Genomic DNA, 22,744 nt, shown 5'->3' on the forward strand with positions numbered 1-22,744 from the left:
TCCCCCCCCCCCCCCACAACTTCCGATCAGCACGTTTGGCCACGTACGGTGTGAAAGAAATTCAATATATACACACATACAATAGCCCTGGTCTGACTGCGAATATATGTGCGGGTTTGACCCAATAATGATAATGCAATGCCCCACGTGTCGTGGATTCGCCACTGCTGGCTGGACCGGTGCCCTGGGAGGGTCGCCCTGCGCACCTCTCCACATTCTCCTCGCTGCTGAAGCTCTCCCTGCGCTTGCCCCCATCTCCTGGGGGGCCCTGCACGAGAACACAGAGAGCCACACTCTAGACTACGTAGACACATTGAGAAAGACAAACAGCAACACAGCCACACTCTAGACTACATAGACACATTGAGAAAAACACAGCGACACAGTGACACTCTAGACTACATAGACACATTGAGAAAGACAGCGACACAGTGACAATCTAGACTACATAGACACATTGAGAAAGACACACAGCGACACAGCCACACTCTAGACTACATAGACACATTGAGAAAGACACACAGCGACACAGTGACACTCTAGACTACATAGACACATTGAGAAAGACACAGCGACACAGTCACACTCTAGACTACATAGACACATTGAGAAAGACAAACACAGCGACACAGTGACACTCTAGACTACATAGACACATTGAGAAAGAGACACAGCGACACAGCCACACTCTAGACTACGTAGACACATTGAGAAAGACAAACAGAGCGACACAGTGACACTTTAGACTACATAGACACATTGAGAAAGACAAACAGCGACACAGCCACACTCTAGACTACATAGACACATTGAGAAAGACACACAGCGACACAGCCACACTCTAGACTACATAGACACATTGAGAAAGACAAACAGCGACACAGCCACACTCTAGACTACATAGACACATTGAGAAAGACACACAGCGACACAGCCACACTCTAGACTACATAGACACATTGAGAAAGACAAACAGCGACACAGCCACACTCTAGACTACATAGACACATTGAGAAAGACACACAGCGACACAGTGACACTCTAGACTACATAGACACATTGAGAAAGAGACACAGCGACACAGCCACACTCTGGACTACGTAGACACATTGAGAAAGACAAACACAGCGACACAGTGACACTCTAGACTACATAGACACATTGAGAAAGACAAACAGCGACACAGCCACACTCTAGACTACATAGACACATTGAGAAAGACAAATACAGCGACACAGCCACACTCTAGACTACATAGACACGTTGAGAAAGACAGCAACACAGTGACACTCTAGACTACATAGACACATTGAGAAAGACACACAGCGACACAGCCACACTCTAGACTACATAGACACATTGAGAAAGACAAACACAGCGATACAGCCACACTCTAGACTACATAGACACATTGAGAAAGAGACACAGTGACACAGTGACACTCTAGACTACATAGACACATTGAGAAAGACACACAGCGACACAGCCACACTCTAGACTACATAGACACATTGAGAAAGACAAACACAGCGACACAGTGACACTCTAGACTACATAGACACATTGAGAAAGACACACAGCGACACAGCCACACTCTAGACTACATAGACACATTGAGAAAGACACACAGCGACACAGTGACACTCTAGACTACATAGACACATTGAGAAAGACAAACAGCGACACAGTGACACTCTAGACTACATAGACACATTGAGAAAGACACACAGCGACACAGCCACACTCTAGACTACATAGACACATTGAGAAAGACACACAGCGACACAGTGACACTCTAGACTACATAGACACATTGAGAAAGACAGCGACACAGTGACACTCTAGACTACATAGACACATTGAGATAGACACACAGCGACACACAGTGACACTCTAGACTACATAGACACATTGAGAAAGACACACAGCGACACAGCCACACTCTAGACTACATAGACACATTGAGAAAGACACACAGCGACACAGTGACACTCTAGACTACATAGACACATTGAGAAAGACACACAGCGACACACAGACAGATCCCCCCCCCCCCCCACGCGAGATGCTTCGTGAGTGAGTCAACCCTTTTCGTACCCTATTGGGCATAAGGCCGCACAACCCCCCCCCGCGAGATGCTATAACATTTATTGCACTTAGCAGCTACGAAGCCGAACACCTGAATGGCTCACCTACTGTTGTTATTATTATTTACTCAAATCACAACATTATTACGCGCTGCTCTGGCTCAAGAAACAACTGCGAGCAGAATTCAAATTGGCGTCTTTCCACGTGTACATTTGTTTTTTTATATATATATAAAAAACAAGCTTTAAAATATATCAGCTTGTTGGCTTCCGGACCAAAAAATTGTCAATCGGTGTGAGTTTTTTAGCAAGCGATCTCTGAACCCGGTTTCGATCTGCTGGGTCTCATCAGCACGGTCGGGCTGATGAAACTAAAGGGCGCTCGCGCCGTGCGTTCAAACGCGCGCGGCAATAGCGCACACGCGCACTCATTCAGTCAGAGCCAATTGTCTGATGGAACAGAAGTCAACATTTGTTTACGTGTGGAGACAGAAAAGGCGTTCTGATCTCACTGCAATGCGCTTCTCACTCTGTTCGTTTAAGTTCGCATCGTTTGGCGATGCAGCCGCTGCCACTGCTGCTGCGTTGGCAGTGTAAAAACAACAAACTCCCCCCCCCCCCCAAAAAAATCAACTAAATCCGGCCAACAGCATTGCGTGCCTTAAAATGAAAAAAATAAAAATCCATATAATAGGCGACGTTTCGGCCAATGGCCCTAGTTCATAGCACGCGGGAAGCACCTCGTGCTTGAGGTAGTCCTCCAGCTCCTGGAGCAGCGAGTCGCGGAGCGGGTCGGACACGCCAGGGGCCATCCTTTTGCGCAGAGTCGGAGGTAGAGGCATCCTTTCGCCGACGTGCGCGTGTGTGCGCGCGGTTGAACTTCTTTCGCACCGTACGCAGCCAACCAACCAACCGTGCTAATCGTCAGGTGCGGCGGTAGGACAAACGAAACTTGAACTCGTGCCCCCCCCCCGCCCTCCACACCTTGCAGCCCCGTGTGCCCGTGACGCCTCTCGTCCCGGCGACGGAGACCTGAGCTATGCTTCCACACCTAGGTGCCCGCCTCTACCTGCCCACACCTCCTCGCGCACCCCACCTGTGAGCTGGGTGGTTCCCTCCTGGAGGCACGCCCCTTTTGTCGCGCCTCTGTCCCAGCAGCACACGGCACAGGTGCGGCTGTGGGCTCCACAGACGCCGCCCGGAGATCGGTGCAAACCGCAAGGTGGTCAGGCGGCAAGGTGATGTCATCAAAGTCGCCGCCGTGAGTCTACGAGTGGACAGTCGTAGACTCACGGCGGAGGATTGACGACGAAGAGGGTCAGCTGGCACTGCCCGGCGGAGATGTCCCAGACACGCGAACAACGCTCTCTCCGAGAACTAGAACGTATGGTTGTAATTATGGTATGAATCTAAATATTTCCAGGTGCTTCATATGTAGAGGGTGCTTCAAACAAAAATGTGAACTATGGGCAATGTTAGTCTATGGGCAATGTTAGTCTATGTGCAATGTTAGTCTATGGGCAATGTTAGTCTATGGGCAATGTTAGTCTATGGGCAATGTTAGTAGATGGGCAATGTTAGTCTATGGGCAATGTTAGTCTATGGGCAATGTTAGTCGATGTACAATGCTAGTCTATGTGCAATGCTAGTCTATGGGCAATGTTAGTATATGTGCAATGTTAGTATATGTGCAATGCTAGTCTATGTGCAATATTAGTCTATGGGCAATGTTAGTCTATGTGCAATGTTAGTCTATGGGTAATGTTAGTCTATGGGCAACGTTAGTCTATGGGTAATGTTAGTCTATAGGCAATGTTAGTCTATGGGCAATGTTAGTCTATGTGCAATGTTGGTCTATGTGCAATGTTAGTCTATGGGCAATGTTAGTCTATGGGCAATGTTAGTCTATGTGCAATGTTAGTCTATGGGCAATGTTAGTCTATGGGCAATGTGGGTCTATGGGCAATGTTAGTCTATGGGCAATGTTAGTCTATGTGCAATGTTAGTCTATGGGCAATGTTAGTCTATGTGCAATGTTAGTCTATGGGCAGTGTTAGTCTATGGGCAGTGTTAGACTATGGGCAATGTTAGTCTATAGGCAATGTTAGTCTATGTGCAATGTTAGTCTATGTGCAATGTTAGTCTATGGGTAATGTTAGTGTATGGGTAATGTTAGTCTATGGGCAGTGTTAGACTATGGGCAATGTTAGTCTATGTGCAATGTTAGTCTATGTGCAATGTTAGTCTATGGGCAGTGGTTCTTAACCTTTACTGCAGCCTTGCACCCCTTTGGTTGTTAATCGTTAAAAAAAAATTACGTGAATAAATACGGAGGGTTTAATGAAACAAAGTAGTAGTCCTCTTTGGTTCTTTCGGTAAAGTCGCGTAGGTAGAAAAATAAATAAAATAAAACAAAAATGAAATAAATCACGATGTTTCGATCGCAACGCAAGTGGTCGTCCTCAGGTGGAAAAAAAATAATCCAGCAGTTGAACTGCTGAACCTGCGAGAGAGCTGTTAAAAATCAAGAAAGTAGTTGTACTTACGTGTCCGTGCTTAATTTGTGTTTTCGATTATTTTACCTCGTTAAAAAGAATCTGGCCGTGTCTCGCACACCCAGAAAGGGAATCTCGCACCACCAGGGGCTGCGTACGCCCCAGGTTAACCGCCACCGTTCAAGGCACTGAAAAATATATCTGGGTTATTAAGAATGTCTGGTACACTGTGGCCACGTAGGTGGTGGTGATGGTGGTGGAAATTCATACTCCACGTGTCCTTTTGCAAGAGCGTGCCCTACCGCTGCAATGTAAGGCGCCAGTTCCACTGCGCATCTTGCACGCACTCCTGCATTTCCCAGTGCGGGATAATAATCTTGTACAATTAATTCGAACGAGTCTCTCTTCTCTCTCTCTCACACCCTTGCATTGCATGTTCTGCAGATCAACTGCAAAGCGTTCTTGAGGCGTTGCTGCTTGTCCTCGCAGTGCACACAGCGTAACAGTTACGCAAGTGTGGAAATTCCCCAGGATCGTGTGTGCGTGCGCGCGCGTGTGTGCAGAGCCAATTAAATATCGCTGGAGACTGCGCGTAAATCGCTGGCCCTGTTCCCCCCCCCCCCCCCCCCCCGAACACAGCTCACGCTGTTCACGTTGCTCCGACTCAGAGGCCCTTGGCTCTCCCGCCTCACAAACTTTTGACGGAACAAAGTAAGCAGCTCACGCCGAAGGAAATGCGCAGACTTGAAAGTCGATTCGCGTCACATCGCGAGGTCGTCCCAACGTGCGACTCACTCGAGGGGGCCTTCGCTGGCTGCCTTGCTTTGGATAACCAACTGCTGATGATTTGATCGTTTGAAGCGAACGATAGACGGAGCTTGAGGTTTTTATCGTTTCAAATTTTTTTTAATAAACTCACCAAAGTTCTGCTCTGAATAAGGGGCATTGCCTGAAACGTCGGCGTGGCATTCGTTTCCGATGTAAGCGCATGATAATGATAAAAGCGTGGGGTTGCTTGAGCGGAGTCGGTGCGGCTCTGTGGTGCTAGCAGCTTTCAACTCGGTGCTATGCCACGACACGTGACGTACATGCTGGTGCCGTCTCTCCGTGACACGCCAACCCCATGTGCACGGCACGGGATTCGAGGCGTGTGTCCAGACACAGGTAACCGACGGCTTATTGTAAGTTTAGTGTACGGAAGAAAAAAACAACACGCGTGACAACTTCAATATCTTGCTTAAAATGAAACGCAAAAAACAGCGGGCAAATAATTCTGCGACGGGTGTCGCGTTGCTCAGTGAAAGTTGAACGATAAGAATTGCTTGCGTAAAGTGACTTAAACTCGCCACGTTGTTCAGCTTTTGCAGTGCTATTTTGAAAGGTTGCTTGACTTTTAAAAGCGATGCAGTTGCATGCGACCGGGTTGCGCAACCGATCGGTCGCTCGGGTTTGGGGGAGTCGCGGTGTGCGCGCATGGAACTGTTGGATGTGTAGCAATGACTTTAAACTTTCGTGACTGCAGGAATTCATATTCTTTGGTTCTTTCGGTAAAGTTACGTAGATATAAGCGTTGTTATTCCTGACTTACAGTACCCCGGAGTTTACAGATTGATCTGCACCTGTGGTGACTGCTATATTGGGGAGACGAAACGACATGTCTCTGACCGAATTCGCGAGCACAAATCAGATTTGAAACACGCCAGAACGAATTCTTCTGCCGTGGCTGATCACTGTTACAACGCTGTGGGTGATCACGATATAATTTTCTCCGATACCAAGGTTCTTTGCAAACCCACGGGTTTTTTTTTTTATCAGAGATGTGTTCACGAGGCAATTCAGATTTACAAACACAGACACAATTTCAACCGAGAAGATGGTTTCAAATTAAGCAACCATTGGAAAGATGTTCTAAATAGAACCAAACATTAAACTAATTTTCGCCGGTCTGCACATGTTCACCCCCTCTACACCGTTCACTATGCTAAGTCCGCCAATTGAATGCTAATTTTTATGCTAATTCCTTTGTCAAGGCACCTTAATTTCTCTCACACAAGCTTAAAGGTCGCGGTCTGAGCTTGGCTGTGTTCCCTCGAGCGCTGTCCTCGAGACAGTCTGGTCCCTTCACCTGATGAAGGCCACTTGTGTTGTGGCCGAAACGTCGTGATTTTTGTTGTTTTATTTTTTTACCTACGTGACTTTACCGAATAGAACCAAAGAGTATGGACCCTTGCAGTCACGAAAGCTTCAAATCTATAACAGTGGTTTATTATTTTAAATTTTCATAATTTTTATTCACTTTATTTTTTCGTATTATTTTTCTATCTACGTGACTTTACCGAAAGAACCAAATAATTATGTAGCGATGCATTCATTGATTTACTACGCTCCGCATAGGTTTACACTGCAACTCTAGCTCAGGGTCTGTAGATGCTAGCGGTGGAGTGGTGAATTATAATTATCGCTTTCAGCTGTCGAAGAGGGTCTGCACATTCTAGACACGACGTCGCTGCTTTGTTTTTCTCGTTATTTTATTTGTCATTTATTTACTCTTGATCGCGTAAATATAACGGAAAACACTTATGATTCACTGCATCGTATATACTGTATAACAAGCTTTAAAGTGACGTCCTCCGAATTATAAGACGTTCCGGAAAATAAGACGCACCCCAACCGTGTGGCCGCTATCAAACAGGTCCCTGCAGGGTGGGCTGGTAGGACAAGTCTCTGCGCTGTCTATTGCTGATTTTACACCCAACAGCACGAGATTTCACTTCGTTAAAGTATTGAAAGGGGACGGACGGGCGGACACATTAATCTATTGGAGGCTGGTACACTCAGTTTCCAACTTCGTTCCTACCAGTATAAAGTTACACACATCTGGTCACACACACACGCACATGTACAGGATTATAAGACTCACACCCCAACATTTGCTTTAAACTACAGGGGCAGGATGCGTCTTATAATACTGCAGTGCAGGACTTCGGAGACGATCATTGTGGAGGCACCTGCTTTCACTGACACACACGATCTTGACGACGTCCACTCGTCACTCGCAAGCCTCAACGCTAACATTGGCCGGACTATCCGATTCCCACCAACGAAGTAGACTTTCGCGACCAATATCATCCATAATAGAGGGGGTTTTTTTGGGTTAGATCGCGTAAATATATAAATGTTGTGTCGTTCAAACCCGCCACCACCCGACACAGCCAACTAGTAAGGGTTGTCACGTAAACGGAACATGCCAATTCTGGCTGTCGCCTGATGAAGCTAGTTGTAATTACTGGCGAAACGTCGTACTCAGATTGTAAATGTTGTGGCTTGGCTCTCCAACACACCGGTGTTGCTGTACTCGTAACGAATTGGCCACGTTCTGTTTACGTGACAACCCTTACTAGTTGGCTGTGTCGGGTGGTGGCGGGTTTTAACGACACAACATTTATATTCCCACGAACATCCACGAGCTACCGCTCTCGTTTCCTTTGATCCACCCAGCGTGTGCCTTGCTCCGCCCTGGGCCCTCCCCCCACCCCCCTTTCTCGAATCCACCAGTAGGTTCCAGGGGCTTCCCGATGGACCCCCCCCCCCACCCAGTTCCTGCATTCTGCCGATACACGGCCGTGTAGACTACCGCTCACTGGTGTGTGCGCACTGTTTGTACACCGCAGTTGCCGTTTGGGGCCGTCCATAAATGACGTCACGCACCTGGGTGGGGGGGGGGGTCAGATATTTGTGACGATGTGTGACGAGGGGGGTGGGGGGGGTGAGAAATGTGACGTCACATCAAAATGCGCAACTTTAAATAATAATACATTTTATTTTGTGAGCGCTTTTCTGAATACTCAAAGACATTTTACATAAAATCATAAAAGCAGCAAAAACAACATCAAATGGTAAAAACACTAAAAACACACCAAACTTAGCTAAACATTAAAAGCAATTTTAAAAAGGTGAGTTTTAGTCAACGATTTGAACGCTGGAAGGTCGGTGCAGTCACGGATTTGTTTTGGGAGAGAGTTCCAAAGTGAGGAGGCCGCTATCGAGAGGGCTCTGTCGCCCCAGGTTCGATGCTTGGTCCTGACAACACGTTCTACTTAATTAAATAGACTTTCTAATAAATGTTTTCTCCTACAACATCAGAGTGCAGCGGCACATTAAATACGCACTGCGACGGCAATAGTTTAAAGCTATTTGAAGCATGTTTTATTTTCAAAATGGAAATATGGTTTTGGGGGGGGCAGAGCTTTGTGACGTCATATTTGAGGGGGGGTCTGACTTGTTGTGACGAAGCGGGGGGGGGGGTCAAAAATCGTCCAAAATTGCGTGACGTCATTTATTGACAGCCCTTACGAGCGCCGTTGTGGATAATGTAAGTGCGGTACTGTCCTGTATTGTAAGTCGCCTTTGCTTATGTTGAGTCAATACCTCTGTTATTCAGAATCAGAGTAAGTATTTACACTGGAGGAATCCGATGAGCTATAAAGCTCTTTTTTACAGATGTCCAGTCGAGGCAGGTCAGAACGTTACAGCAACAAACACTGCAAAAACACGATAGGCGTGCAAAGTATCGCAAAGGTAAACAAATTACCAAAAATATATACAAATAAAACTTTACTATTTGTTTTTATCTTACCAGGTAAAGCCCACTTAGCCATTAGCTTATTTTTCAGAAGCGGGCTTATTTATTTTTATACATTCCTAGAAGGCCGTGCGGCTGATGGAATGTGTTAAAAAAAATACTCTTTACGTGGAGAGGTAGAGATAGGGCGAAGGACCCGCGTATTTGTCCACTTCGCTTTCGTCAGCTCAGCAGACTTTAGAGTCGTCGACTCAGCAAACACGCGACCCCTACGAGGTCACGTGACTCGCCGACGCCGGTTTCGCTTCCACGTCGGCGGAGCCACGTGCCTCTTTGTTTTCGACGCCTCACGTGACTCTCCGCCCCGTGAGCAACGTCCCTCACGTGACGGCGGGTCGCGCGCACGCACAACAGCAACAACAACTACAACAACCGCCATTCGCCACTAAGTGGCGGTGACGTCACCACGACGCTCGTGCCAGGCTATGTGCACCTTGAGGCCACGTGAAGTGTCGAACGCCCGTTGGCAGGAGGTGACGGGGCAGACCCAGGTGCCACGGGTCGACTGGCTGAGATGACTGGCGGCTGATGCACCACCTGTGCCCCCTACTGTGCCAACACACACAAACACGCGCACGCGCGCGCGTGCGTGCGTGCGGCGGTTGACAGATGGTGGAGGGAAATGCCCCTCTCTGTAGCTCCGTGCGTGCCAAGCCCTGGCGCGGTGCAGGTAATTATCGGAATTAAAATGTTTATTTTAAATTGGAGTGCAACCTGAAGAACGCCGTCTAATGCCCACGTTGTGCCGGTTAGACACACGCGCCCCCCCCCCCCCCCACGTGTGTACAGCTTTACCCCCCCTCCCTCCCCCCGTGAGATTCAGTCGCTTTTTACTCGCTGTGTCAGTTTCACGTGGGGATATATTGGTGGTGATCCAGGGAGTACGTAGCCCTGTTCGGATTGACCAGGGCGGCGATTTGGAAGACGCAGAATCAGAATATGTATTTATACTGGAGGAATCCGATGAGCGAAAAAGCTCTTTTTTTTACAAGTGTCCGGTAGGGGCATGTCAGAACGTTACTACAACAAACAATACGAATCAAACACAATTGGAGCACAACTGAGCTATTAGCTTCCTTTTTCAGAAACGACCTGGCCACAAATGATAGCTCAACAAAGTGGCTTATCATGTAGAAATGTATAGCAGCCAAATACTGTAAATTATATGGACACATGTAATGGTGGTGGTGCTGGCACATCAGCTCGAATTTACATCCTAAATATCAACAAGCCAGCGATATCATCCTGCTCGAATTAGCCACGTTCAGACATTGGTGCCCATCTCCTGTTTGTAGCCCAAACCCAGTGGTGGAAATTCCACGTTCCCGTGGCGGGGGTCGAATGTATGAAGATGTCTCCAAATAGTGTTTAGCTCGGTTGTTGTTGTACGTGACGTTTGTTTTTGCTATTATTTTTGTTATTCTTGGTTCTTTCGGTAAAGTCACGTTGAAGGGAAACAATAAAGTAATAAAAAATATATAAAACAATAAAATTCTCACGACGTTTCGACTGTAACACAAACATTCTTAGCTCTTTCGGTAAAGTCACGTTGTGTTATGGTCGAAACGTCGTGAGAATTTTTATTGTTTTATATATATTTTATTGTTTCCCTTCAACGTGACTTTACCGAAAGAGCTAAGAATATGAATTACTGCAGTCACGAAAGCTTTAAATCAAAATGTAACACAAACAGTCATCATCAGGCCGTTGGTTTTCACACGTGATGGACTCGGGGCCCGGAGTGCACGCGTGGATGGGTCATGTTTGTACGCAGCCCCTGTGCATTGCAAGCGAATCACCATCATCAAGCCATCGTCATCAGCGGCAACAGCCATCAATCAACATCATCATCAGCCATCCTTAAAACCTCCACTCTGAATATGTAAAAAAAAAAGTCTTCGCATTTGTAAGTAACATTGCCTTGAACAAAACACGTGTACAATACACGTTTCGGGATATAGCGTGTTTTTATATCGTATGCATGTTGAACTTATTTGGCACGGTACTTGCTCGTGTGTGTTTGTTGCACCACTGCCAAACGCAGCAGCGGCAGCAGCATCAAATAATTTGTTCACTCTGAATGAACAGCGTTGTCACAGCCTCTGGCCTGGATGAGAGGTTCTTCTTATGTCCCTGTGTGTGGCAATATGCTGAAGGGGGGCTGCAGTATTGATGAGGGGATTTTTGTGTGTGTGTGTCTGTAGTTTGTTGTTACTGCGCTTATGCACTATATTTATATATAGCCGGGAGACTATCTCAATGGGATCAATCCGTGTAACAAATAGTGTTGTTATTGTAACTTGCTGACCCGTCCCCACCGTTACGTCTGTGAAAAAGAGCTTCACAGCTCATCGGATTGGATGAGAGGTAAACCCTCTGTTCTGGATGAGAGGTAAATCCTCTATTCTGGATGAGTGGTAAACCCTCTGTTCTGGATGAGAGGTAACCCCTCTGTTCTGGATGAGAGGTAAACCATCTGTTCTGGATGAGTGGTAAAGCCTCTGGTCTGGATGAGAGGTAAACCCTCTGTTCTGGATGAGAGGTAAACCCTCTGTTCTGGATGAGAGGTAAACGATCTGTTCTGGATGAGTGGTAAAGCCTCTGGTCTGGATGAGAGGTAAACCCTCTGTTCTGGATGAGAGGTAAACCCTCTGTTCTGGATGAGAGGTAAACCCTCTGTTCTGGATGAGAGGTAAACCCTCTGTTCTGGATGAGAGGTAAACCCTCTGTTCTGGATGAGTGGTAAACCCTCTGTTCTGGATGAGAGGTAAACCCTCTGTTCTGGATGAGAGGTAAAGCCTCTGTTCTGGATGAGAGGTAAACCCTCTGTTCTGGATGAGAGGTAAACCCTCTGTTCTGGATGAGAGGTAAACCCTCTGTTCTGGATGAGAGGTAAACCCTCTGTTCTGGATGAGAGGTAAACCCTCTGTTCTGGATGAGAGGTAAACCCTCTGTTCTGGATGAGAGGTAAACCTTCTGTTCTGGATGAGAGGTAAACCCTCTGTTCTGGATGAGAGGTAAACCCTCTGTTCTGGATGAGAGGTAAAACCTCTATTCTGGATGAGTGGTAAACCCTCTGTTCTGGATGAGAGGTAAACCCTCTGTTCTGGATGAGAGGTAAACCCTCTGTTCTGGATGAGAGGTAAACCCTCTGTTCTGGATGAGAGGTAAACCCTCTGTTCTGGATGAGAGGTAAACCCTCTGTTCTGGATGAGAGGTAAACTTCTGTTCTGGATTATAGTTAAAACCTCTGTTCTGGATGAGTGGTAAACCCTCTGTTCTGGATGAGAGGTAAACCCTCTGTTCTGGATGAGAGGTAAACTCTCTGGTCTGGATGAGAGGTAAACCCTCTGTTCTGGATGAGTGGTAAAGCCTCTGGTCTGGATGAGAGGTAAACCCTCTGTTCTGGATGAGAGGTAAACTTCTGTTCTGGATTATAGTTAAAACCTCTGTTCTGGATGAGTGGTAAACCCTCTGTTCTGGATGAGAGGTAAACCCTCTGTTCTGGATGAGAGGTAAACTCTCTGGTCTGGATGAGAGGTAAACCCTCTGTTCTGGATGAGTGGTAAAGCCTCTGGTCTGGATGAGAGGTAAACCATCTGTTCTGGATTAGAGTTAAAACCTCTGTTCTGGATGAGAGGTAAACCCTCTGTTCTGGATGAGAGGTAAACCCTCTGTTCTGGATGAGAGGTAAACCCTCTTTTCTGGATGAGCGGTAAAGCCTCTGTTCTGGATGAGCGGTAAAGCCTCTGTTCTGGATGAGAGGTAAACCCTCTGTTCTGGATGAGAGGTAAACCCTCTGTTCTGGATAAGAGGTAAACCCTCTGTTCTGGATGAGAGGTAAACCCTCTGTTCTGGATGAGAGGTAAACCCTGTTCTGGATGAGAGGTAAACCCTCTGTTCTGGATGAGAGGTAAACCCTCTGTTCTGGATGAGTGGTAAACCCTGTGTTCTGGATGAGAGGTAAACCCTCTGTTCTGGATGAGAGGTAAACTCTCTGGTCTGGATGAGAGGTAAACCCTCTGTTCTGGATGAGAGGTAAACCCTCTGTTCTGGATGAGAGGTAAACCTCTGTTCGGGATTAGAGTAAAAACCTCTGTTCTGGATGAGTGGTAAACCCTCTGTTCTGGATGAGAGGTAAACCCTCTGTTCTGGATGAGAGGTAAACTCTCTGGTCTGGATGAGAGGTAAACCCTCTGTTCTGGATGAGTGGTAAAGCCTCTGGTCTGGATGAGAGGTAAACCATCTGTTCTGGATTAGAGTTAAAACCTCTGTTCTGGATGAGAGGTAAACCCTCTGTTCTGGATGAGAGGTAAACCCTCTGTTCTGGATGAGAGGTAAACCCTCTTTTCTGGATGAGCGGTAAAGCCTCTGTTCTGGATGAGCGGTAAAGCCTCTGTTCTGGATGAGAGGTAAACCCTCTGTTCTGGATGAGAGGTAAACCCTCTGTTCTGGATAAGAGGTAAACCCTCTGTTCTGGATGAGAGGTAAACCCTCTGTTCTGGATGAGAGGTAAACCCTGTTCTGGATGAGAGGTAAACCCTCTGTTCTGGATGAGAGGTAAACCCTCTGTTCTGGATGAGTGGTAAACCCTGTGTTCTGGATGAGAGGTAAACCCTCTGTTCTGGATGAGAGGTAAACTCTCTGGTCTGGATGAGAGGTAAACCCTCTGTTCTGGATGAGAGGTAAACCCTCTGTTCTGGATGAGAGGTAAACCTCTGTTCGGGATTAGAGTAAAAACCTCTGTTCTGGATGAGTGGTAAACCCTCTGTTCTGGATGAGAGGTAAACCCTCTGTTCTGGATGAGAGGTAACCCCTCTGTTCTGGATGAGCGGTAAAGCCTCTGTTCTGGATGAGCGGTAAAGCCTCTGTTCTGGATGAGAGGTAAACCCTCTGTTCTGGATGAGAGGTAAACCCTCTGTTCTGAATGAGAGGTAAACCTCTGTTCTGGATGAGAGGTAAACCCTCTGTTCTGGATGAGAGGTAAACCCTCTGTTCTGGATGAGGTAAACCCTCTGTTCTGGATGAGAGGAAAACCCTCTGTTCTGGATGAGAGGTAAACCCTCTGTTCTGGATGAAAGGAAAACCCTCTGTTCTGGATGAGAGGAAAACCCTCTGTTCTGGATGAGCGGTAAACCCTCTGTTCTGGATGAGAGGAAAACCCTCTGTTCTGGATGAGCGGTAAAGCCTCTGACTTGACGTTGGCTGTAAACAAGTGGCGGTGGTGGTGGCGTGGAGACTTGGCCGGGTCGCGCTGTGTACAGTGCCGTGGGTGCCGGGTCCCCAGCGTGGAGCGGCAGTGGAGGCGGCGAGACGAGGAGTGTGAGGAGGAGGAGAGAGCGAAGGGAAGCGAGGAGTGGAGAGAGGCACTCTAGAAGGAGTGTGACTGGGTGGGACAGGAAGAGCGGCGCCTCCAGCCGTTGTCTCCTGCTGCTGCTGCTTCCCCTACCCCCGTCTCCTTCATCTTCTGTGCTCGCTGTCATCATCCTCTCTTCTCATGTCCCCAGCCCTCTGGGCTCTCGCTCTGCCTTCTCTATCTCCTCCTTCTCTATCTCCTCCTTCTCTATCTCCTTCTATCCGCCGCCGCTCTTCTTGGCCCGGGATCAGCTGAGACATCACCCACCCCCACACACCGCGCCCTCGTGCGTGAAGCTCCGGTGGAGCCTGGACACCACCACCTCCTCCACCACCTCCTCCACCTCCTCCACCACCACCTCCACCTCCTCCACCACCACCCTCCATCGTCTACCCCGGGAGGGATCGACATGGATCGGGAAGGTATGGGGAGGCGCCCCCCTCGGCCTCGTCCCGTGTTCTCTCGCGGGACGTTCTCGTGGTTTGCGGGGTCGTTTTTTTAGTTTTTCTTCATCATCATCCGAATCGGACGACCTTCATCAGTATAACCACTGCGGCAAGATGTGGGCCAGGGGTAAGGATCCCGCGGTGATCATCTGGGGGTCGTAGCCTCGGCGCACGTGAGTATAATTCGGAGAAGCCGTCTAGGTCGATTGATCGATTGATCGAACACCAGGCTGATAATCACCCCGAGGTGTCAGTCACTCACCCGCCAGTCGCTCTTCTAGCGCTGCTACACCGCGGTTTAGCGATTCCGCGTAACGCCGCTCATTGATTCCCGTGCGTAAAGTATCACCCACGGGAAGTTAGTCTTGCCTCTCTCTTTGTGGCCCCAATCTTCACTTCCACTGGACGGTGTCGTCCTCGGAATGTGCCTCCCTCTCTCCCTCTCTCTCTGTGCGCGATAAGTTATTCTTCGACGATTGCTTCTTCGTGCCTGTGTCGTCCTTGTTGGCTTTTCCGCGCCGTCGACGCTAAAGTGGGGTCACATTTAAAGCGTTACGCAACACACACACACGCGCGTGTGTTGCTCTTTGATTTCCTGAAAGCACCAACCTTTCTTTCGTAAAGTTTAGCCTCGGTCCTTTAATGATCGCCCAAAATCTACATACTCTGGCGTTTTCCCCGCTGGCTAGGCTCCCAAAGAAAACGTTTTCAGAATTGTTACAGCTTTATGGGGTTTTAGCCAAACTTTGGCGTCTCCGTGAATTCTTTAGTCACTTCCTGGAGTTAATGTGTCCATCGGTTGCTATAAAGACGACGAAGGTGCCGTCGGGAAAACGTTAGGAGGTGCTTGCTTCATCGTTTATTTACATACAAGCCACTACAAGTGTATCATATACAATTTACGCAAAATTATCTTCAAATGTCTCCGTAAATCTTGTTGCCGTTATCGCCTTGCAATCAGCGTTCAGGTCTCGTTTGTAATTTCGTTATTTCATTCAATGGCAGTCGAACATCTTTACGCATGGATTTTATGATTTATGTACTTTTCTGTTTTGAGGTTTCGGATTACTGCATTCGGTTTTTTTGCCGAATTAAATGCCGTAAGTTTAAAAAAAAAACATTAAAATTGGCATTTTAAAATGCACGTCCAGTATACCATTCAGTGTACTGTGTATTGTACACATAAGCCAGTATGTGTTTCAGTGGATCAAGATAAATAATTCCAATTGATCCGAGTTCCAATATAATCCATTGTTGACCCAGTTCTATAAACAACTAAACGGTTTTTTTTATTTTACCAGGTAATGCCCACCGAGCTATGTATCAATTTTTTTTTATCAGAAGCGACCTGGCCACAAATGATAGCTCAACGAAGTGTGGCTTATCACGTGGAAATGTACAGCTGCCAAATACTCCAAACGCGTGATGTTGATTTTTAAATGTGGAGGGGAAAACCGCAGAATCCGGAGAAAAATCCACCGCGACCACAGGGTGAATCATGCAAACTCCATATATACAGCAGGGTCGGGTTGGAAACCCCACGACCTCATGTATACTAGGCGAGGTAGTTAACATCTCGCCAATATCATCATCATCATCATCTCTCGTGGGTCGCACATGAGTCCCGCAAAAAAATTGCACCACTTGATGGCAGGTGGCCAGTTGCTGTTGTTGGTAAAGACGGATTCCCACAACGGGATTTGGGAAATTTCGCAATGGGCCCGGGGATGTCCAACGCGGAACGTCGCTGAGACTCGCTTCCAAGTCCCACCGCAGATGATGTATCGGGACAAAGTCAGCGCAGCTTGTGCAGGTGAAGGGAAAGAACAGGTGACGTGTTATTTGTATTTTGTGTGCACGGTCGACCAACGTTGCCTCCGTAATCGGCGTGTCAAGCGTCACAGCCGTCGTCTAAAGCACCGTGCAACAACATCGGGGCCCCCTCTTGATTGTTATGGTGTTGGGAACTTAATTTGCGGGGCTAACACCATCCACGCCTTTTCACGCTGCTGACGTACGGCTGGCTGACGTGGTTTTTGTTGTTGTTGTTTAACGACGACGGCGTGATGAGATCTTGCTGTTGGAGAGTCACAAGGTAGAGAGGTAAAGAGAGTGGTGGCGGTGGGGGGGGGATTACAAATTAGTTGTTTGCTCTTCCCCCGATGTTATTTTCAGGTCGAACCGCCTGTGACGTTAGTCAACAACATGCGGTACAACTCTGAAGCACGTCAAGTCACAAAGCTATACAACATGACTACGGAAACCTACAAAGTGTACCGTGTTAATATCCCATGTTTGCAGTCTTTTAAATGCTTGAGCTCCCATTTCCTTTGGATATTTAGGTTAAGATGTTTGGTTTATATTCTTAGCTCTTTCGGCAAAGTCACGTTGAAGGGAAACAATAAAATAAAATTTATATAAAAATTCTCACGACGTTTCGACCATAACACAAACGACCGGTCGACCATAACACAAACGACCGGTCGTTTGTGTTATGGTCGAAACGTCGTGAGAATTTTTATTGTTTTATATATATTTTATTATTTTATTGTTTCCCTTCAACGTGACTTTACCGAAAGAACTAAGAATATGAATTACAACAGTCACGAAAGCTTTAAATCAAAATGTTTGGTTTACACAAAACTTTTCATAATTTTACTTCGCTCTCAGTTACACGTGTCAATGACGGATAGTGGTCCATACCGCCACCATAGTACTCATGATAAGTGCCTTATATTTGAAATAGTTTCATAGTACCACTTGCACACTTTAGAATAATAATTCAAATGTATAATGCGCATTCCCTCCTAGGATCCCAACGCGCAATGCATGAAATGCAGGAAACAAAAAGAGAACTAGGGACAACCGACCAAACTACAGAGGGAAGGCCATTTTAAAGAGATGGGTTTTCAAAGCTGACTTAAATATATCCGCAGACTCTGATTGCCCTGATTTCAAGTGGCAAGGCGTTCCATAGCGTGGGTGCCACGCTAACAAAAGCACCGATCGCCAAAAGAGTGCAACCTAGATTTGGGAATGCTGAGCAGTTGAAGATCGGAATATCTTAAGGACCCTGATGGAATATATGAATTTATTAGTTTTTACAAGTCATGTGGCAGTGAGCCCTTTTAAGCAGTATCTTAAAATGCACTCGGAATACGACCGGTAGCCAATGAAGAGTTAAGAGGGCTGGTGTACGGAATGGTGTACATGGTGTAAGCACTCTAGCAGCTGCATTCTGAACAAGCTGGAGTCTGCCCAGAACTTTGCTCTGTATCCCGAACCAGTAAGGCGTTGCAGTAGTGATCATACCGTAATTGCAATGTGTATATTTCAAAAAGGAAAATCACTGATGTAATATAGAGATATACCAACCTATGACTACGGTGGGTTTAAAAAATAAATAATGGGCAGCACTAGAAAACTGATATATATTTTAGCGAGGCCTCGCACACTCTTGCGATGGTAGCATTAAAATGCATAAACTCCCATCCCATGTCAAGAAATTTGAACTGTCACTTGAGTACGTCATTCTGGGCAGGCCATAAGCTATCTTGCATGTATTATTTAATGAGAAGCAACATCATGTGTTTAATGTCATCGGTTTAACCTTAACGTGAGTTGAACGAATGTGGATCTTTGCACCATCGTGATAATGTGAGCATCTGATTTGGACTGACTTATAATCCCTCTTCCTGCCACAGTTTGCATGAGTGATCTGTCCGACAGGCCGGCAGATCACAACAATGTGCTATGATTTGTGCGTGGAAATATCCACGTTGAGTCAGCATTAAATCATTCAAAAATCCTCTTCAGGATTCACCCTGAATTTAGACCAATGGTTTTTAAAATAAATTGCTGTCACGTATTGTTATTGTTGTTGTTTAAGGCACTTTTTCAATCCGCTATTGAATGAGGGCCTCCTGACATTCGAGACAATGGGGACAATTTCTTAAATCCCCACCCCACCCCCACCTCTCACCACCCTGCAGCAGTATAAATGGGTTACACCACAGCCAATCGGAAGGTCACGCATGGTGGGGTAAAGTGTGGGTACTCTCACATCTGGGCAGTGTGGAAGAGTCGACCAAAATTTTCTTGGGAGGCCCTTTGAAACTTCCTTGAGTGGAAGCTCTTCGGCCAGCAGCGGCCGTGCGAAAGAGATTCAAGAGCTGCACCTTGAAAAAATAAAATGTGTTATGATGGCTACTTCCATGTGGTGTCCACGTGTTACCCGCAGAGGGCATGAACAGTTCATGTGTGTGTTTAGACCGAAGCAGGAAGATTTCTCCACAAATCTGGCTGTCCGCCTGATGATGTTAGTCGTAATTACTGGCGAAACGTCGTACTGGAATTGTAAATGTTGTGGGTTTACTCTCCAACACGCCGGCGTGCTGTTGGCATGTTTTGTTTGTGTGACGAACCTTACTAAGTGGCTGTGTCGGGTGGTGGCGGGTTTAACGACACATTTACGCGATTTAATCCAAAAACCTCTGTTATGGTTAATATTGGTCGCGAAAGCCTACGTGTTAAACTGAGTTTGTGTGTGTCTTTGTGTTGTGGCTGTGGAGAGCGATAGTGTAGCGGTTAACGCGCTGCACTGCTAACCCAGCGGCCAAAGTTTGATTCTCGCTCAGGGCCAACACCAGTGACGATTATCTGAACCAGTCCTGGGCCTCCCCTAGTTTGCTCAGCCTCAAATTGTACCTGGTGCAATGTGTAAACATCACCAATGGAGAGACAAGGGCAGCCGGGTGTGGTGCTGGCTACCCACCCCCTCGTGTGCCGTGCCAGCCTTCATAGGTGCTCGCTAACAGTTCTTTGTAACTGTGGGCATGTGATAGCATGCGAATTGTAGTTTACAAGTGTAGGCTATAGTTTACTTCTCCATACAATCCCCAGGCGTCGGACGATGCATCATTTCATCTGTCAAAACCGGTTATTTCACGATGCCGACATCAAATCTTGTATGGAATAATTATTTCTGCATTGGCATGGTAATCATGAGCAAACATTAAATTTAGGGTATTGAAGGGGACACTAAAGACGAGACCGAAGAAAAGCGTTATCTGGATTATAAGATGCTCCAGAAAGTAAAACGTAGCCCATCGTTGTACAAATCCGTTCACGTGCACGCACAGCTTCCAGATTACATCGCACCCACAAATAACTTTTCTTTAAAGTATGGCGGGAGGGGGGAAAGGGCTTCCTATGACCAGGAGAGTATGGTACAACACAAAGGAGATGGTCAAACGAGAAAAATAATTTATTTTTTACTGAAATCGTGGCAGTGAATTGTTAAACGATCCGTATCGATTTTCTGCCTCGTATATATTGTTTTCTGTTTTTTTTTACTTGTACTCTGCTATATGCACTATCTTGTTTTGTTGTTGTAAATTCTGCCTCGTTCTGTCTCATTTGTATTGTTGCGATTCGTCTCGTGTACTCCCTGCCTCATTCGTCCTGTCACTCTTGTTGTGTCCGGGCCATTTTGACCATGTTCCTTGCTCGTCTTGTACGTAGTAGGCATTACCCACACCTTTCCCCACTCCACGCAACGTGCCGATTTGTCAACTGCGGCATACCCATTTATACAAACGCCCCCGTGGCTAGGAGGTGTTAACTACCTCGCCTGGTATGCAGGAGGTTGTGAGTTCGATCCCGACCCTGACGCCTGCTGCTGTATATTTGGAGTTGCGTGTCTCTCTCCCCGTGGTCGCGTGGATTTTTTCTCCAGGTACTCCGGTTTCCCCCTCCACATTTCGAAATACGCGTTTAGAGTATTTGGCTGCTATAAATTTCCACCTGATAAGCCCACTTCGTTGAGCTATCATTTGTGGCCAGGTCTCTTCTGAAAAAGAGCTGCATAGCTCAGCGGGCCTGACCTGGTAAAATAAAAAAATAGTTCAGTTTAAACTGCTCGGTGTACAAAGGTTGGGTGTCTTTAAGAAACTTGCTCCATCATCTCCAATGCCACACAGGGAGATGGAATCGAACCTGGACGCCTCACCATGAAGTCCCTTCGTGTAGATTTGAGTCTGTCCATGTCCCGCAGACTCTCTGGGCTCTCTCTCCCACATTTAATCATCTTTATCGTTGTTAGCCACGGTCTATCTACTGCTGTATGAAAGTCCTCACCATGTTGTCCATCTTGTGATTCAACAAACCCACGTGGGCATACTCTCAGACGCGTCCCATGTTTAGTTACACGTGCCTGTGGGTTGTTGGTGAATGTTGCGTTCCGCTATAAACCTCGGCCAAAAGTGTAAGCGAACTGATCACTCTTAAACTGGGTCCTGGTACCGCAACGTACCACACATTATCTGCAAAGCATCAAGCTATCGCAAAGCACCACATTTACTCCAAATCACTGCAAACGCCTACGCATTTACTGCAAAGTACCACAAATTTACCGCAAGCTACCGCATATTTACCGAAAAATATCCGCAGCCCACTGCCAGCCCTCCTCCTTGGCTTACCATCCATAGCCCCCCCTCCCAACCATTTTATACAAATTCAGCACTCTCCGTGTATGTCACAATACCATATTCCACCATGTCATCATTAATTTAACCCTCCATTTAACATATTTGCTGATTAAGAACTTGTTGCATTTTCCACTTTAAAAAGCATGTAAATGTTACGATCATCGTTTTTACGCCAACAATGAGTTACGTTCATCAGAGTTGCAAAAGCAGAACTTAACAAGGCAGCCAAGTCAGGATGGTGCAAGTGATGTCTCCGGTAAATTTGTGTGTGATGGGAGAACAACATCAAAAAAACCCCTGACTTCGTTTGGTTCATTGGGTTACGAATGATTTAAACCGTAAGCAACAGAAATCAAAATCTCTTGAGTGTGACTTTTTGAGAACATGTAGATATATATGTATGATACATAATCCCCCTTCCTTTGGCCGTTCAAGTATCAAATATTTGACTGAAAGTTATCCTCTATATGTCGTCTATATATGTGCTGATCCTTTTGTTAACCCAAACCTATCCCAAACCTCTGCGGTAAATCGAGCAGCCCACAATCGGAAAGTTACGAGTTCGACTCCAGTTTGCGGCTTGACTCGCCCATCATCAAGCCTGCGGTCGCAAAAATAGGCACCACATTGTCAGTTGCCTCTTATTGTGGCTGCACCATTATTAATGGACGGGGAAAGCGACCCGCGAAGCCCTGGCCCAAAACGTGAAGGTGTCATTCGGCAGCTATTTGCTTTCATTCGATACTGCTGCACACTGCTCTGGATGTTGGCAAAAGCACCTGGCGTCTGTGAGAGACTTTGCACATCGTCACAGGTGCAGGTCCACGCAGGGAAACACTGTTTTGCAGTTGATAAAAAAAGCCTTATCTGCTGTTTTTCAGAATAATTGCTGAGTTAATGTAATTTTAATCACCGTATTTCACCGCGTGTTCTTTCCGTTTATTTCAGGATTATATAGGCTGATTAGATATATATGCTTTATATGAATACAGTCAGATAGCTGCCGAGGACAAATGATCTCCGAGTGCATATCCGTCAAGTTCATCATCTTACATTTTTTTTGTGCCGTTCCTCTACAATCGTGTGAAACGATGCCGACAAAACGGACCTCTAAAGTTTTCATCCTCGGAAAAAGCCCCGTGAGTTGATGGTTTTGCTCTTAATCTCGGATTTGCGATTGGAGCGTAAATGCCCTTCGGTGATCGCAGAGTGAATCGTGCTTTAGAAATT

The 22,744-nt window shown here is 46.6% G+C and overlaps 1 protein-coding gene across 8 annotated transcripts in view; it reads left to right on the forward strand.

The window, feature by feature from the left end:
- Window positions 1-5,495: 5,495 nt before the first annotated feature.
- LOC116953484 (proton-coupled amino acid transporter 1-like) overlaps window positions 5,496-22,744 on the forward strand; it is a 31,800-nt gene continuing 14,551 nt past the window's right edge. For 2 of the 8 annotated variants that reach the window (XM_076075185.1, XM_032973728.2), the window contains exon 1: window positions 15,077-16,856. Coding sequence is in view for 4 of the 8 variants with exons in the window: in XM_032973728.2 (XP_032829619.1) it covers window positions 16,644-16,856 (213 nt within the window). In the remaining 4 variants the exon portion in view is untranslated. Of the gene's footprint in view, window positions 5,747-9,875; window positions 9,895-14,394; window positions 15,003-15,076; window positions 16,857-22,744 lie in introns of those variants that run through there. The other 6 variants (XM_032973727.2, XM_032973733.2, XM_032973729.2 and 3 more) reach the window with 5 other exon arrangements.

This window comes from Petromyzon marinus, chromosome 52, assembly GCF_048934315.1.
Source record: "Petromyzon marinus isolate PM22_M1 ecotype Great Lakes invasive population chromosome 52, UKy_Petmar_22M1.pri1.0, whole genome shotgun sequence".
NCBI classification, from domain to species: domain Eukaryota; kingdom Metazoa; phylum Chordata; class Hyperoartia; order Petromyzontiformes; family Petromyzontidae; genus Petromyzon; species Petromyzon marinus.